This window comes from Nuphar pumila, chromosome 2 (assembly GCF_984573655.1).
Source record: "Nuphar pumila chromosome 2, dmNupPumi1.hap1.1, whole genome shotgun sequence".
Lineage (NCBI taxonomy): Eukaryota > Viridiplantae > Streptophyta > Magnoliopsida > Nymphaeales > Nymphaeaceae > Nuphar > Nuphar pumila.
The window spans coordinates 93,559,983-93,577,808 of NC_143250.1; the positions used below are offsets into that span (position 1 = coordinate 93,559,983).

At 37.1% G+C, this 17,826-nt stretch overlaps 1 protein-coding gene across 3 annotated transcripts in view; it reads right to left on the reverse strand.

Moving 5' to 3' along the window:
• Positions 1 to 7,356: 7,356 nt before the first annotated feature.
• The window catches only part of LOC149846167 (phospholipase D zeta 1-like), a 170,830-nt gene continuing 160,360 nt past the window's right edge, over positions 7,357 to 17,826 (reverse strand). For all 3 annotated transcript variants that reach the window (XM_089996220.1, XM_089996219.1, XM_089996218.1), the window contains exons 19-20: positions 8,107 to 8,168; positions 7,357 to 8,014 (exon numbers count right to left, since the gene is read on the reverse strand). In XM_089996220.1, the coding sequence (XP_089852346.1) occupies positions 7,765 to 8,014; positions 8,107 to 8,168 (312 nt within the window). In that variant the 3' untranslated portion in view covers positions 7,357 to 7,764. The remainder of the gene's footprint in view (positions 8,015 to 8,106; positions 8,169 to 17,826) is intronic.

Below are 17,826 nucleotides of genomic sequence, written 5' to 3' on the forward strand. Positions count from 1 at the left end.
CTAAGAGACGTTTGGAGCTAAAAGTCGGTCTCGTCAAAAATTCATACATGATTCCTTTGATGGCAAAAATGTAATGAATCACGAGAAAGTCTTAACCTAAGACAATTAGAGTGTATTTTCACTAATTCTCAGTGAGGATAGACACGACCTGATATTCTTTTAGCTTGTTCTTGATTATTGGATAGAGTTTTCCTTTATTTTATCATAACCATGTCGTTGTTTTTGTCTTTGCTATTTCTAATGGACTTTTTTATCCTAAATAACCTCCACTTATTCCTACTTCTCAAGGCTTTGCACGGTTAGTTATCTTCAATCGAGATCTCGCCCAAGGCATAATTCTCTCACAGAATGACTCATCTATCCACGAAAGACATAAACATAACATTTTTCAAGACCTAAAATCAATAATGATCTAATTCTACTATAACCAAAGCCAAATCTCTCGATCTCTAATAAGCTATATCAATTAATCTCAGCAAATTCTCTCAATTTGACATGACTCTTTATTACTTAAAGGTTAACAAGATCCATATCGAATCATCTGGTCTAGGAAATGCACAACCTCACACGGAATTACCGCCCTAGATGGTATACCCGGTCTTGGACAATGCACTTCCTCACAGGAATTTACCGTCCTTGCGGCTACCCGTTCTTGGACAATGTATTACCTCACGGAGATCTACCGCTCTAGCCGGACTACCTAATCTTGGTCATACATACCCTCACAGTTAATCCTTAATGGAAAAGGTCCTCAATAGGTGCCAAAATAGTGATACTACAAATTACTGCTCTCAAGGTCGGTAGCCACCAATATTGGCACAAGCATATATATATCATCAATATGCATCATTACTTCAGTTGGCACATAAATCATAAAATTACACCTTTCACCAATAAGGTTCCATGAATCATAGTTCACTGTTGAACTTATGCATATATCGCATCCTCTCAAAATTTCAGATCACGTGGCATTTCGATCATATCATAATAAAACATATTATCCTATGCATCATATCGTTGCCACCAGGAATATGGCATTTTTCAAATCTAACCTCGAAGCATGAGTTCCGTACAATGTGATCATCTATATATCAAGAACCAACTAAACTTCAAGATACGTAACTTCTACGTAGTTCGAGTTATGCAGATAAGTTTTCAATCATATATGTATATGAGATATTCAGATCATTTCCTCATTTCATGTGCATTGATAATTCTTACATTATATCACATTCAATTATTTTGACATGAAACACATGCACATATCTACGAAGCAATTTAGTCAAATATTCACAATACACACATCAATCACGCTATATAAATATGATAGATCCATACGATCATCTACAATGAAACTATGTAGGCGTGGTACATTCACCTAGTAGGTTGACACTAATGATTTGCTAGCGTGATAAGTCAACAACCTAAACGCTAATCATTATAGACGTGATGTATCATTCATCTAATAGGTCAAAATTAATCATGTGTAGGCGTGAATTCACCTATATACTATTATGAGCATCACAAAAGAACAAGTAACATGACCAATAACAAAACAAAATAAATTATACTCACAAAGCGCTGGTAGGGTGTGGCACGTTCGTGATCTTTGATTTATTGTTCTCAAGCTCTGATACCATTTGTAACGCCCCGAAACTTTAACCCAAAATTTAAGAGGATTTTTTTTTAACAACGGAAACAAGAAATAAAATAAGGTTAAGCATTTCGAGACATTACGGTGAAGAGTAAACCCAAAATTTATTTCATTTCAATATTAATGAAAATCATCAGAGTTTAAATGATATGAACAATTAAAATTTATAATAAACTCAAGCAATCCCTGAAACAATAAATCCAAAAATCTCGATCCGATGCCTCATCCCGCAGCCGCTCATAAACCCTATTCTTTACCTGAAAAATAGTAAATTGTTTGGAATTAGACTACCACGTTTAAGTAGAAAAACTGTAACTCTTAATGCAGGTACATCATGAATCTAGTATGTGATGTGGGTGTCAAGTGTAAATCTTTAGTATATACAATAGCACGTAAAGCAACAACAGAAATCAACAGTCATATACATGAGCACTTAGAACATGGTATGCAACATTAATAAGTAAGTGAGGTAAGTTATGCAACAGCAATAACAATAACATGCATAACTTTCATGTAATAGTTCAATCATCTCATATTTACTCATTTCAGGATTTCAGTTCATTTCAATTTCAAAATATAGAGCATGCTGAAAGAATATGCAAATGTCCCTTTTTATAACTCCACTCACTGTGATACCTAACTGTTCTAAATAGTGTTTGTATTATCTTATCCCGCGGGTACACACGGGCCAAGGCAACCATCACAGAAGAGAACGTTCGGAGATATATTATTCAAGGGTATTTTATTAACCCGAACATTCTAACTGAGACTGAAAATCCTAAGGGAGCGATCAGTGACCGAGAGAATCTCCCAAAGGCCAAAACCAAAACAATTTAATATTTTACATTGTTCTTCGAGACGTGTTTCATATGTAATTTTATGGTTGTATTTTGTGCAATTCATCATTGTTTCATGATTTTTAAAGTTTTTTTTTGCTAATTTTTTTAACTGCAGCCTTGTAGTTCTTATGAGATCAAGAACTGGACCAAAATACAAACAAAAGGAAAAAAACTATTTTATCTTTTTTAATTACTATGGGGATATTCGGGCTACATGAATACTGTGGAGTCTGCAGTTGCAGTCATAGCTGATGTAAGTGTTAACCTGTAGGTAGACACCCAGCACCTGAGAGAAATCAACTTCACAATTGGTTTCATTTATCAATTCATAGGCGAGCTATTAATCGAACTTGATGGCAATGTATGTATTTCTCCGCTCCAAGATTTGGTAGAGCAAGGCACACATAAATCCTTGCAAGTACTTAACTCTTTGAATTTTGTTTCAGGCCATCCTACAGTCAAGGGTTGGACGAAATGTGGACGGCATGGATCTTAACCTCTACCACCAATCTCTTGAGCTTAGAAGAGAGTTTGTAGCTAATCACATGCCCCTTCAGCAAGTTAATTCCACTGACGCAGTGAAGTTGTTTAATCTTAAACTAACCAGGAGATGATTTGATGTCATGTACATAATGACTGAAATAAATTATAAATATTGTAGTAGGGGGATATTTTTCCAGTGTCATTTCTGTTCTATGGAGAATTTTGCCTTGCCCAATACACCATAGCTTAAAAGAGAATGCAAACCTTGTTTTTTTTTTATCGAGTCCAGACACTCATTTGTAATCTCACTTTGGCAGTTGTAAGTGTCATCGTTACGGTCATAAAAATTTTAAAAAAAAATCAGAGCTGATACAAGATGAATTTAAAAAAAAAAAGACATCCTTTAGAAAAAAACAATTTAGGAGGTTAAATATAGAAGCCAGTGATGATCTGCCAATCATAGATCTTTCTGAACTTTTGAACAGCAGAAAATAAAACAAGTCCCTATGAATATAAAACTAGTGTTCATCTCAGTTCACTTGGATTGAACCGTACAAATACATTGGACTGAATCTGGCCTTAGGTCTAGATTCTAATTCCACAGATCATGTCATGGCTGAAAAAACAATCATGAGCTTCAGGTTATAGTTTAGGTTTAGTAAGTTTTAACATGAAAGCATAGCTCTTTAGTCCTTATTGAATATTTGTGATTGATGAAAAATGAATTTATCTTTTTATGTTTTAACTCCATGAAATTTCTATCCCAAGAATGTTGTTTTCGCCTAGTCTCCGCATGCCCAAACACCGCTTGCTTAGTGCAGGCTTCATTCCCTTTTGAAAATTTCTGTTTTCCCATCAACTAAATATATGAACCTTATACCACAAGTCTACAAGCATCCTTTTCTTTTTCCTTTTTGTGGAGGACATTACAAGCATCTTGATGAAGCAACAAAGTGAGTTCATCATTAAAAGCAACAGTTTCCATGAAAATTTCAGGTAAATACACAAATTGCATGCTGTTTCTTCATGGATGTCAATAACTAAAGGAACTTTCAAATGATCATAGCACGTTCCAAAGTCGCATTACCAAGCTAGAAAGTGGCATGACCATTCACACTTTTCCAATTCAAGCATGATTATTTTTTCATGAGGAACAGAAAACCACTCCTGGGATTAGAGACCTAATCGCACTGGCTATGCCTGCCATATTTCCCAACGGTGTAAACCCATGGCACAACATTGCCCCAATTCAAGCATAATGTTCAAATTGGCTATGTTCTTTGCCATGGAAAAGGTCGTGAAAAACCCATCCCAAATTCACATGCCAGTATCTCGGAGTGATGCCCCCTGATTGAAGAGTGGTGAGGAAGAATCCAGTTCTTTCAAACCACCGAGCTCAACAACGCACATCAAAACTCAGGCATGCCTACGTTGCCAAAGGGTTGAAAAAGCAGTACACCCACAAAGGAAAACCACAAAAGAACTTATTACCAAGTAATTCAAAGAAGAATGAAGGTGCAAACCCACAAGAAGTTGGGAGACGATTTAACCATACAAGAGAGCATTCTACAAAGCTCAAAAAAAAAAAACATAAAAGCTTAAAACCAACATGGTTTTTTGGGGCTGAGAACCAGAAAACAAATGGTTTTGATTCATCTAAACACAAGCAGATCCTACCACCATCGCATTAGGTACGAAAAACACTCGACAAAGAAAGCGAAAAAACGTGATTTTCATGATGAAAGCGAGGGAGAAAACCTGAGAAACTGAATGGGTTAAAAAAATGAAAGATTAAACATAAATGTGCTTACACAAGATCTTCAAACAAAACAATCCCGAAGTGTGATTTTTAATGAAACATAAGCAAACCAAAATCGGGAAACCATCGAATCCCTTTTCATGGATCCGACAGATACGGAACGATCTAACAAACTCGGGCATCGATTTAACAGAGAGAAAAAAGCGTCTGAATTTGAAACCATAAGAAGGGACCATTGAAGATGAAATCCCCAAATAATACTACGATGGATGTGAGTGTCTTGCAAGTTGGAACGTAGACAAGGCGAGCTCAGGTAAGTTGCTGCTAAATAACGCGATCAGGTTAACTGATTTCAAAAGAAAAAACACGAGGATAAATCTGTAATTGACTTCCATCTGAAGCTAAATTGGTTCAATTGAGTCGATCCCTTAATCAGGTGCTTCAGAAAGTTTGAGACGGGCGTCCAGCTTGCTTTTCAAAAAAAAAAAAAAAAAGTTGGATATAGGGCTATAATGCACTACCCTGATTCCCTCGCTGAACGGCTCCCAAACAAGACAACATCCACATGATAAAAAACCATACACAATGTCGAAAAGAAATAAATAAATTTATCAAAATAAGAGAAGCTTCCATTCATCCGTACATGCATCCCCCACAAAGCCACCCATCTTGGCATTTATCGAGATGGGCGTGGTCTCCACTCGAGAAATGTTGAGATGGATAAAAAATGCCCCTTTTGAGAAAAAAGTATCGCTAGCTTTTCATTCCCATTCCTATGAGAATGAATACACGATTCACATTTTGGACAGAGATATTGGGTGTAGGGAATTTAGTGGAATTGTAATATGATCCTACTAAATCCTTTTTTCTTTTTGACAGAGAAAGCTGGGGTTAGGCAGACCCTACCAATTATACAACCATACCATTTGGGGTTCGAACTTGCAATGTCCCAACACAAGGTGACATGCACTAACTGTTGCTGCCAGACAAGCTGAGCCCCCCAGATGGTAATCCTACTAAACCCTTTTGGCCACAAACAGAAATTAAGCAGTTCTAGATTCCATTCATCCCTATTTAGAGAAGTGTTTACATAATATGCAGCAGCGCTGCATCATGCATCGCCCGCACAGCCACCCATCTTGACATTTCTCGAGATGGGTGTGGTCTTCATCTCGAGAAATGTTGAGAAGGGTGGCTGTCAGCATTGCTGCATAAAGAATGCTCCCTTCGAGAAAAATATCTCTTGCTTTTCATTCGAATTTCCATGAGAATGAATTCTATGATTCACATTTTGAACAGGCATGGATACATGTTTGGGTTTAGGGAATTTAGTGGAATTGTAATATGATCCTACTAAACCCTTCTGGCCACAAACAGAAATTAAGCAGCTCAAGATTCCAATTCTATTGAATTCCTTGAATCAACATGCCCGAAGTTTCTTAAAAACCTTGGAAGCTTGATTCTCGGGAGGTTGGCTTGAGAAGCATGGAATAATTCATAACGTGAATTTCATCAAGCTTAACCTTATAAAATCACATACTGTTTGGAGGGCAGGGGGGCATAGATGCCAAACTTGACCCATCTCATTTACAAAGAATAACCGCAGGGGTGGTTCTGAATGTCGAGGTCCCAAATAGTCGGAGAAAACAAGAATGGTCCTAATCTAAAAAATCCAATTGTTTGGTCATCAAGAAACAAACATGAATAAAGATGAATAAAAGAAAGGCTAATTAACAAAAGAGGAATGATGTTATTCGGTATAATCCACCTTAATGTATGTATATTGTAATGTATTGATTCAAAATATTGGTCTTAAAAACATAAAAATATGGATCATACATAAAAGCTCGGACTACATCACACTAAAATCACAATAGTAGGCAGTAATGTTTTCACATTTTGTGAACCCATTGAGAAATTGAAAATACCTAACACATCTGTGACCATGATAAAAACTCGACACAAACTAATCCGAATTCTGGTCCATAATTCGAGCTGTTCTAATAGTAAGGGGACAAAACCAACCAAGCTGAGGGCGGTCGAGTTGCAGAAATCCAAGACAGAACCCAGTCACAGGATTTTAAGATGCATCCAGCTATCCTTTGTCGGAAACTCAGACAAGGTCACCTATACCCAAAGAGGCTCGTCCTAGGGAGCTCCAGCCCCCGTTTTTTTCTCTTTGATATTTAACAAGGAGAAACCCCGGTTCATGTGGTGAGGCCCCAGAGAGAATGACGACCTGCCATATAACCCATCGCCAAGCGCTCAAAAAAACCTCTGCCTCCTAGATTTGCATAGCAGGGAGTCTGTTTGGTCATTATGCAAAAACATTTACCTTGGGTATTGAACCCTTGACGTCCTTGATCTTGAACGCCTTAAACTGACTAAACTAGCCAGGTGTTGAAGCCCGCGTGGGCTCCACCACGAAGTTGATGGCAAGATCCCAGAAGTAAACCTATGGTTGCTTGGTCTCCAAAAAGCTTGTACAGGGCAACATAACCCTTTGGTTGTCCAAAATGTTGAAAAAAAGCCCGAAGTTATAGGGTTCCCTCAAAAGGAAAATGATAAAAAGAATAAATTACGGAAAAAATGACCAAGCTGAGCCTTTGTACAAGTGAATATTGAATTAGCTTTACTTTATAATAATGAGGAAATATTGAATAGAATTACAATAGATCGCATTTTGAAGAGGAAGAAAAAAAGGGAAAATATTACACGGTTGAATGACCTTTAATTGTGGGGGATACAATTACATTGGGTGATGTCAATGAAAACCAATCCATTGTATGCCTTGATGAATTAATGGAACTAGGTGTAGGAAGATCTAAAATGTGTCTTGTATCACCTTCCTGAGAAGGGAAGGAAGATATTTCACCTCTATTTTCACCGGTCAACCAATTAATGAACTCAAAACTCCTGCTTGATTCTGCTTTGAATATATACATCATGCAGCAGGATTGTTTCTATTCAAAATTTTACCAGAAGAGACAGAACTGTTGTACATAGCTGGACAGGTGGCCGTAATAAGCTCAATGGAACACCTGAGGAGATGCATAAAACTCACTCTCATTGAATACTGGTCTCAGATCTTCTAGAGACATGAAATCCAAGGGATAAGAAACAAGGAACCCTTTCACTGATTGTAGCCTCTCCATCGGGTCCGTTGCTCTGACATCTCCATTCTGGTAAGACTCCAGCCTCTCTGGAGCTATTCCCAAGTCGATGGTTGTATGCCCAATTTTCTCCTTCCAATAAGCCATGGCTTGCCGCAATGCAGTTCTGCAAAAACATCAATCAGGCAGCTCACATGAGGATCTCAAGGGGAAAAGAAATCAGGGATAGAGAGATTACTTCCGCCATTTCAGTTTCACCTGGAGTTTATAAGGTCATTGGGAATGCATGCAAACACATCTTGATAGATCATGGTATTTGTCTGCGAACAAGAAAATAGATACTTTTAGGCAAATATGTAGCATTAAAACATAAAAGAAAATATAAAACCTTGCACCATCATTAGATGTAAATATAAATTCATTCAATCACTCTAAAGAGATTATATGTCTGGTCTTCACCAAAGTTCAACTCAACTAGGAACAAGAACAATCGCCAAGTAGAATCATTTCTCGTGTCTGCTTACTCAACTTGTAACTTGACAGTAAGTCCATGTCACCAGGCTATTAATCACTAAGTTGGATCCATGAAAATTGTGATCGACTGATCAAAATTCTAAATCAACCAAGTGTGAATCTGAAGCCAACTCCATCCAGATTCTTGAGTTGGTCAAGTTTCTTGTAACAGTAAACCTTTCAGAACAGCTGGAAGATGCAAATACCCACCCAGTTGGGCAATCTCAATTAATCGGATTACTCGAAATAATCTGTGCGATTTGCACAAGAGAAGCAAGTTCAGGGGAAAAAGTTGGGAAAGATTTTTGAGCATCCTTTAGGCAAGGATAAGCTTAAACATTCATACAGACAATTTCAGTCAACAAGTGGCCCAGAAACTCATAAGCCACTGCAGGTCCCATTATTCAAGTTCTATAAACATACAGATATTATTTACCACCTGCATCCTCCCATGCTAGTATTTGATATTACATTCACCAAGTCACCCTTTAGTCTTTTGCTTTACAACCTCCTTTAGGGGGCACAGATGAAAAGTACCATAATTATTCCAGAAGGGAACTGGCTCTAATGCCACCAGATTAATCCAATAGCAAGGGTGGTGGTTATGATTATGCTGCACCTTGCTAATGCAGTTCATGCCTGCAATAGTGTTTTGACACATTTATGTGATGGTCATTCAAATTGTTTTTTCATCGATAAAGACAAATTTCTTTCCTTGAGTGCTCTTTCTTTTCAGCTTAAGAAATCCCCAAATAAAGCAATAAGGAATTCGTTAATTTCATTGAAGTTTGCATGCAATACATGTATAGAACTGAGGGGCTTATGTCTCACACGGACATTAATTACCATCAAAGGCCCAGCCAAATGGCTCATTGGTGGATGCCCAATCTGTTTCAATATGGGGTTAGCAAAATAGGATTCTGAAGTGTTCGGTTATTTTTTCAATAATTACAATTTTATTGTAGATTTCAGAATGTTGGAACGTGATGATTCTGGACCAGATTTGGTCCGATATTTGTATTTTCCTTTCTGTGTGCTGGACCGTATTACCCTTTTTCACTCTCTTGTATGTTTTATTTGTTTAAGGGTATTATTGCCCTAATGTAAATTTGGCTGTACTATAAGCATTTATAACCAATGGAAGCCTAGTTAAGAAAAAAGATTCAATGTGGGAAAGCTGCAGCCCTAATTCTTCTTCTCTCATCTTCTTTTCTTGGTTAACGTGTTTGAGGCTCAACCCAGATCTGATTTCTAATATGGTATCAGAGTATACTTGATCAGGATCGCTATTGCTTCATCAAAGGTGACTAAATCGATCATTTGATCTCTTTGTATCTCCCTCTTATTTTATTCCTTCTTATCGGTTCCTCTTCCTTCTTATTTCTTCTCAGATCTTATTTCTTCCTTCTTTTCTTGGTTTCTTCTTCCTCCTCTTTCTTCAAAGGTCGACATTTGTGGTTGATCAGATCTGATTCAAGATTTAAGATCAGTATTTGGTGTTGATCATATCTGACGTCAATCTGATTTGAATTAAAAATTATGATTTTTTGTTGAAGAAAACTGATTCAGAACTGTCGACAATCAGATCTGAATTAGATTCAGGAATCGTTCCTTATTTTTTATCAGATCTGACGTCAACATATTGAAATTCCTGTTGCATTCTTTGATCTTGTTTTATTTCCCTATATCCTTCACTCATGGATTCTACTTCTAATCTTTTATCTGCCAATTTCTTTGGGCAACTTGTGTTTGAAAAGTTAACAATTTCTAATTTTCTCACTTGCAAACGCTAAATAATTCCTTTCATTCGAAGTCATGATCTTTTAGGTCACCTTGATGGATCAATTTTGATCCCACCTCAAAACGTGATCCAGAAACAACAAGATGAGAAAGGGGCTGTGGTGTCTACCACTACTATTCAGAATATAGAATATATTCTGTGGATGAAATGAAAAGGGATCAAGCCCTTGTCGCATACATTACATCAACATTGCCGCAGAAGGTACTTTTGATAATTCCATATGACTGCAGTGCTGAACAGTTATGGGCACACCTTGACCATACGTATTCTCAAATTTCCGAGGCACGCATCATGAATCTTAAAAGACTGGCCTGAAGAAAGGAACAATGAGCATTATGGAATACTTCAACAAGATGAAACATATTAGAGACCAGCTTGTGTAGCTTGTGTTAGTGGGTGCAGACATACCTGAAAAAGAGATTGTGGAACTTCTTATTGGCTTTGGACCAGAATATTATATCATCTCCACTACTCTGCAAGGGCATGATGAGTTACCCAAGTTGGATGTTACGAAAGCCAAGCTTCTTGGATATGAGAATACCCTGAAGATGATGATGAATGAGAATGGTAATACAGAATCTTATGAAGTCCTCTCTACTAATATCAACCCTGGAAGAGGACGGGGAGGATGGAAAGGAAATAGAGGTTGTGGTCGTGCAGGGAATCAGAGAGGCAATGGAGGTCGCGATTTGTTACCTCTTCCTAACGTACCATCTTTTGCAGGACCCCAGGGATGTGGTCCACCCAACTGTTTCCTCTGTAAAAGGCCCGGACATATTAAAGCTCACTGCTGGTACAATAATCAAAATAATCAGTTTCCTAGTCCAAAAGGAATTCAAAACAATAAAGGACAATGAGTGAGTCAAGAACTGGAAGGTCAGTCCTCACAATCAAAACCTGATCTGAATTTACTTCAGACAACATTTTCTGGGTTGAATTTGATGCAGAATGATCAAAGAGTTTGGTATATTGATTTTGAAGCTGCTAGCCATATCACAGGAGATGAGGGTAAGCTTTCTATATTGGTTCTTTATTCTGGAAAGTCTAGTATAATTACAGGAGATGGTACTCGCCATCCAATATCACATATTGAAAATTCTTCCATACCACTTTCCCATTCTAATACTCTTAATTTATCTAATGTTTTATTAGTTCCCAATATTACAAAGAACCTTGTTTCTGTTTTCAAACTTGTCGATGATTCTAATCTTTGTGTTATTTTTACCCCTGTATATGTCAAGGATCTTCACATGAAGAAGACATTCACTGAAGAAGATGTTCGCTAAGGGAGACCGTGTTGGTAACATGTACATCTTCAGAGAACGACCTTCTCAAGTATTGACTGCCCCTGCAATGAAGATTGTTTGAGATTGTTTATTCTTATGTGTAGAAGTTCCAAAATCTACCACAGAAGCCGAGAGAGAGAGAGAGAGAGAGAGAGAGAGAGAGAGAGAGAGAGAGAGAGAGAGAGAGAGAGAGAGAGAGAGAGAGAGACGATAGTGAAAATGAGAAAACTCGTTAATCTTATTAGGGCTAATCTCTATGTTAAATAGAGAGAGGCCAAAGTAAAAAATTACACACAAGTCCCTCATTAAACACTAAATATCAAATAACCTCTAGTTTAAGAAAACTTAAACTTAAAACCTCTTAATCTCAACACTCCCCCTCAAGCTGGAGCATAGATATCAATCATGCTCAGCTTGTCACAACATTTTGAGAAATTTGGTCTAGCAAGAGGCTTTGTAAACATATCTGCAACTTGGTCCTCCGACTTTAGATATTTGGTAGTGATATGACCAGCTTGAACCATATCTCTTACATAGTGACAATCAACCTCAATATGCTTTGTTCTCTCATGAAAGACAGGATTGTTCACTATATATGTGGCAACCTTGTTATCACACATCATGGTCATAGGAGAGGCAACCTTCACCTGAAGATCATGAAGAACAGTACGAACCCACATTAATTCAACAGCTGTTTGGGCCATAGCTCTTTATTCTGATTCTGCACTCGACCTAGAAACCACATTTTGCTTCTTACTTCTCCATGAAATTAAGTTGTCTCCCAAAAAATAACAGAATCATGTGGTAGATTTTCTATCCACTACAGATCCTGCATAGTCAGCATCAGAATAAGCCACTATCTCCAGAGTTCCACCTTTCCTGAATAATAACCCTTTTCCAGGAGAAGATTTTAAATACCTGAGAATCATTATAGTTGCATTCCAGTGTACCTCAGTTGGTTTGTCCATAAATTGGCTAACTTTGCTTACTGCTAAAGCAATATCCAGCCTGGTCACAGTTACATAAAGTAACTTCCCTACTAGTGAGCGATAGCTTTTGCTATCAACCGGTTTTGACCCTTCTTCAAACAACTGAACTTTATGATCCATGAGAATATTTGTTGGTTTAGCTCCCAACATTCCAATTTCCTTTAATAAGTCAAGAACATACTTCCGTTGAGACAAAACCATCCCTTCACGACTCCTGGCAACTTCTATACCCAGAAAATATCTAATTTAACCAAGGTCTTTTGTAACAAAGTGTTTTTGAAGATGAGCCTTTGTGGCTTCAATATCTTTCACATCATCTCCTGTAAGAATGATATCATCCACATATACCTGTTAAAATGTAAAACTGTACATATATGTATATATAATAATATTATATTATTATATATATATATATATATATAAATACATTTTTCATTTCTTTCTTTTCTGTAATTTTTTTCCTTTATTTTTATTTTTTGTCTTTATGTCATCTAGTTCAGTTTGAACTAGAATGACTGTTGCTAGTCAAGTCCTAGCAATAGAGCTGTTGGACTGACACAGTCAAACAACTCTTAATAGAGCTGTTGGACTGACACATTCCAACAGCTCTAAATAGAGCTGTTGGACTGTGCCCAACAGCTCTATTGAGTCCTCTTTCAGCTGTGTATATAAAGGGGTGCAGCCCCTCTTGTATTTGACTCCAATGCTTCTTAAGCAATTGGTTTTTCATATCAATAAAGAATACATTTTTATTTTTATTTTGTTTCCAGTTATACCATTTTTTAAGGGTTATGCTTTAGTGTCATTCTTGACACTTGCCCTTGTTAATCTAAGCTCGTGTTTCGAAGATCCCCATTTCATTTCATGGTATCAGAGCCGCGGAAGTACTAAATCTTGAGGAAAAGCTGCCTCGGTTTTCGTGCCCGTTTGCAAAAGTGTTCGCCACTTGAAGAGAAGTGTTTTATCACTTCATTGGAGAAGATTTCACATCTTGTTGTATTGTTTTTTTTTTCTTTCTTTTTCATTTTCCTTCTTGTTTCTCTTCTATCCCTATTCTTTCTCTCCTTGTAATCGATATGATAAAGTCACCATCATGCCTATGAAACTAAGCGATACGAACTATGTAACATGGGCTTCAATCATGAAGCACCATATATGGGGAAAAGGCTTATGGGGGATTGTGGATGGTTTCGATTCGGAACCTAAGCTATCTCTTATTAAAAAGGAGGGAGATAAAGAGGTCCCTCTATCGGAAGAAGAGAAAATCAAGGCTATTGCCTCATACGAGAAGAAATGGAAAGAATGGAGAATATCTCATGCGAAGATAATGTCATGGCTTATCAATAGCGTTGACATTAAAAAATGCTCAAGTCTTGCCAAATTTGATCATGCCGATAAGGCATGGGAATACTTTAAGAATATGTATTCCCTTAAAGATATTGCACACGTGTGCAACCTCCAAGAAAAAGTTCGAATGATGACACAAAAAGACAAAACTATTCGTGAATATTACAATGGGTTGTCCGAACTTTGGGAAGAACTTTCCCTTTTAGAACCAAAGTGGCATTGTGCCGAAGACATCGAGCTTCGTCAGAAACAACTCGATGCTGAACATTTTTACCAGTTTATCACTGAATTAAGGCCGGAATTTGAAACCACTAAATCGGCCCTACTTCACCGGGGAAAAATTCCTTCTATTGTTGAAACTATTGAAGAGTTAACAATGGAAGAAAATCGTCTCCGGAAAGATTCTTTAAAAATTGAAGATGATTCCGTTTTAGCCGTGTCTAGACCAGAGAATCATGTTCAATCATATAGGCCTCCTCACTTTACCCGACAAAATGGTGACTATGATAAGAAGAAAGTTATTTGTCATCACTGTCATGAACCGGGACACTACAGGCCACAATGTCCCAAACTTAAGGAGATGAGAGAAAAAAGAGCTGCAATTGCTGGATCGGAGCCTAAAGATCAGGATGCACCAGTTTCCCTGGCCCAACTAATGGAGATTCTTCAGCCTCTCATCAAAGGTGTCTCTTCCTCATCTGAAGCTTCAACCGGCGCAGCAGCATCATCTTTTTCTGATCTAGGTAAAATTTCTTGGCTTCTTGACTCTGGTGCATCTTTTCATATGACCCCAAATAATCAAAGTCTATCCAAATGTGTTAAAAATAAAACAAGTGTGTCAAAGGTCTTTACTGCTGATGGGACTTCTCTTGAAATAGAAGGAATAGGAAATTTTGAAAAAATTTATAAAACAATTTTTTTTTTATTCCAGAAATTAGACATGTTCCCAAATTAAATTTCAATCTTTTATCTGTATCTCAAATTTCTGATTATGGGTGTAATATTTCTTTTTCTTCTCATGGTTGTTGGGTACAGGATCGCCAGTCAAGCAAGCTGATTGAGGAAGGCCATAGAGAAGGAGGACTCTATTACATGGATTTTTTGGAAATGCCGAAGAAAGCTTTTTGTTATAATATTCAAAAAATAGAGTTGGAATTGTGGCATAAGAGACTTGGTCACCCACATATAGCCAAAATCCAACATTTTCCAAATCTAGGGAAATTTTGTAACTCTGAATCATTTGATTGTAAAGATTGTATTCTCGGCAAAATGAAAAGATTACCATTTCAGAACAGAACCTTTTTCTCTTCAAGACCACTTGAATTAATACACTCGGATGTTTGGGGTCCTGCACCAGTAATTTCTAAAGGAGGATTTGTTTACTATGTTATTTTTGTCGATGATTTCTCCCGACATACGTGGATGTACTTTCTCAAACATAAGTCTGAAGTATTTTCATACTTTCAAACTTTTCATAATATGGTTAAAAACAAGTTTCAAAATGATATTACTATTTTTCGCACAAATTCAGGGGGAGAGTTTTTATCCACAGATTTTCAAAATTATCTTAAATTGCATGGCATCACACATCAAAGATCTTGTCCTTATACACCTCAACAAAATGGACTGGCAAAACGAAAACATCGCCATATTATAGAAACCACTAGGACTTTATTAATAGCAAATCAAGTCCCGAAAGACTTTTGGGCAGAAGCTGCCTTAACTGCCACCTATCTCATTAATAGGATGCCATCTTCTTCGTTACAAAATATCACTCCCATTGAAAAACTTATGAACATTTCTCCAGACTACTCTAGACTAAGAATATTTGGGTGCAAATGTTTCATATTTACTGACAAAAATTATAAACTTTCCCCTCGTGCGATTCCCTGTGCCTTTTTAGGATATGCTGAAAACCAGAAAGGTTATAGATGTTTTGACTTCAAAAATAATAAACTATATGTGTCTAGAAATGTTTCCTTTCTTGAAAAGGAGAGCTTCTTTGATTTTAGAAAATTAAAAGACGTCACGAAGTACTCCTTTTTGCTAGATCTAACATCAACATCTGATGAATATGACCTTGACTGTAACTTTGATGATGATCAAAGAATTATTGATCTTAATGTTGAAAATGAAGAAGTTCATAGAGATACTAGTATTCAATATTCCAGGCGACAAGAGTCTAATCCTCCATGTGCACTTGAGAAATATTCTAACATTCCAACTAGACAATCATCCCGAATCTCGAGGCCTCCAGGAAAGTTTGTATCATACGAGTCTTTCTCACCCACATATAGGGCAGTTATTGCATTAATTCACTCATATGAAGAACCATCCACATATTTTCAAGCAAAAAATGATATCAAATGGATAGAAGCCATGAAAGCTGAATTAGATGCACTTGAAAAGGCTTCTACATGGAATATTCAAGATCTTCCTCCAGGGAAGAAAACTATAGGATGTCGATGGGTTTATAAAATTAAAACCAAGAGTGATGGTACTCTTGAAAGATATAAAGCCCGTTTAGTAGCCAAAAGTTATGCCCAAGAATATGGGATTGATTATGAAGAAACCTTTGCTCCGGTGGCTCGTATGACTACTGTCCGAACCTTAATTGCCTTAGCTTCTATAAAAAAATGGTCTATTTTTCAAATGGATGTCAAAAATGCTTTTTTAAATGGAAAGCTAGTTGAAGAAGTATATATGGAACCCCCTCCTGGTCTAAGTATTCCTAAGGGTAAAGTCCTTCGCTTAGAAAAAGCTCTTTATGGACTTAAACAAACACCAAAAGCTTGGTATGATAGGTTTAGTCGTGTTATGATTGATATTGGTTTTCAATTCTGTTTAACTGACACTGCTTTGTTTATTAAGAATTCTGATGCAGGGATCATTGTGCTTCTTCTCTATGTGGATGATATGATCATCACCGGAAGCGATAAACAGGGAGTTGAAACAATCAAAACACTTCTTAAATCTCATTTTGAAATGACTGATTTGGGCTTGTTGAGATATTTTTTAGGCATTGAAGTTGCTTATTCTCCTAGAGGATATTTATTATCTCAGACTAAATTTGCTTTTGATATTGTTTTCAGGTCTGGTATTACTGATAATAAGAAAGTTGACACTCCAGAAGTTGTTAATGTTAAAATGAAGATTGATGATGGAGAACTTCTTGCAGAGCCTACTCATTACAGACAGCTTGTCGGGGCACTTTCCTATCTATCCATTACCAGACCAGATATAGCACATGCTGTTCATACAGCAAGTCAATTTCAACATGCTCCTACTTCTGTTCATATAGGAGCAGTCATGCGTATTATCAGATACATCAAGTCCTCTCTTTCACGAGGACTTTTCTTATCTTCCTCCTCTTCTCTTGATTTAATTGCATATACTGATGCTGATTGGGGAGGTGATCCGAATAACAGACACTCAACCACTGGCTTTTGTGTCTTTTTAGGAGAATCATTAATCTCGTGGAGGTGTAAAAAGCAGCAGAAGGTATCTCTCTCATCCACCGAAGCTGAATACAGAGCCATGGCAACCACGACCATGGAAGTAGTTTGGCTCCGACGACTGCTTGCTGACATGGGAGCTGAAGCAACAAAGGCTTCACAAATGTGTTGTGACAACAAAAGTGCGATCTACATTGCCAGTAACAGAACATTCCACGAACGCACCAAACACATCGAAATGGATTGTCACTACGTCAGAGAGGAATATCTACACGGGATAATTGATCTGCCATATGTCACTTCAGAATATCAGTTAGCAGACTTCTTTACAAAGCCTCTCGCTGCTCCCCGATTTCACTTTCTCTTAGACAAACTTTCGCTCATTGTACCGTAAGTTTGAGGGGGAGTGTTAAAATGTAAAACTGTACATATATGTATATATAATAATATTATATTATTATATATATATAAATACATTTTTCATTTCTTTCTTTTCTGTAATTTTTTTCCTTTATTTTTATTTTTTGTCTTTATGTCATCTAGTTCAGTTTGAACTAGAATGACTGTTGCTAGTCAAGTCCTAGCAA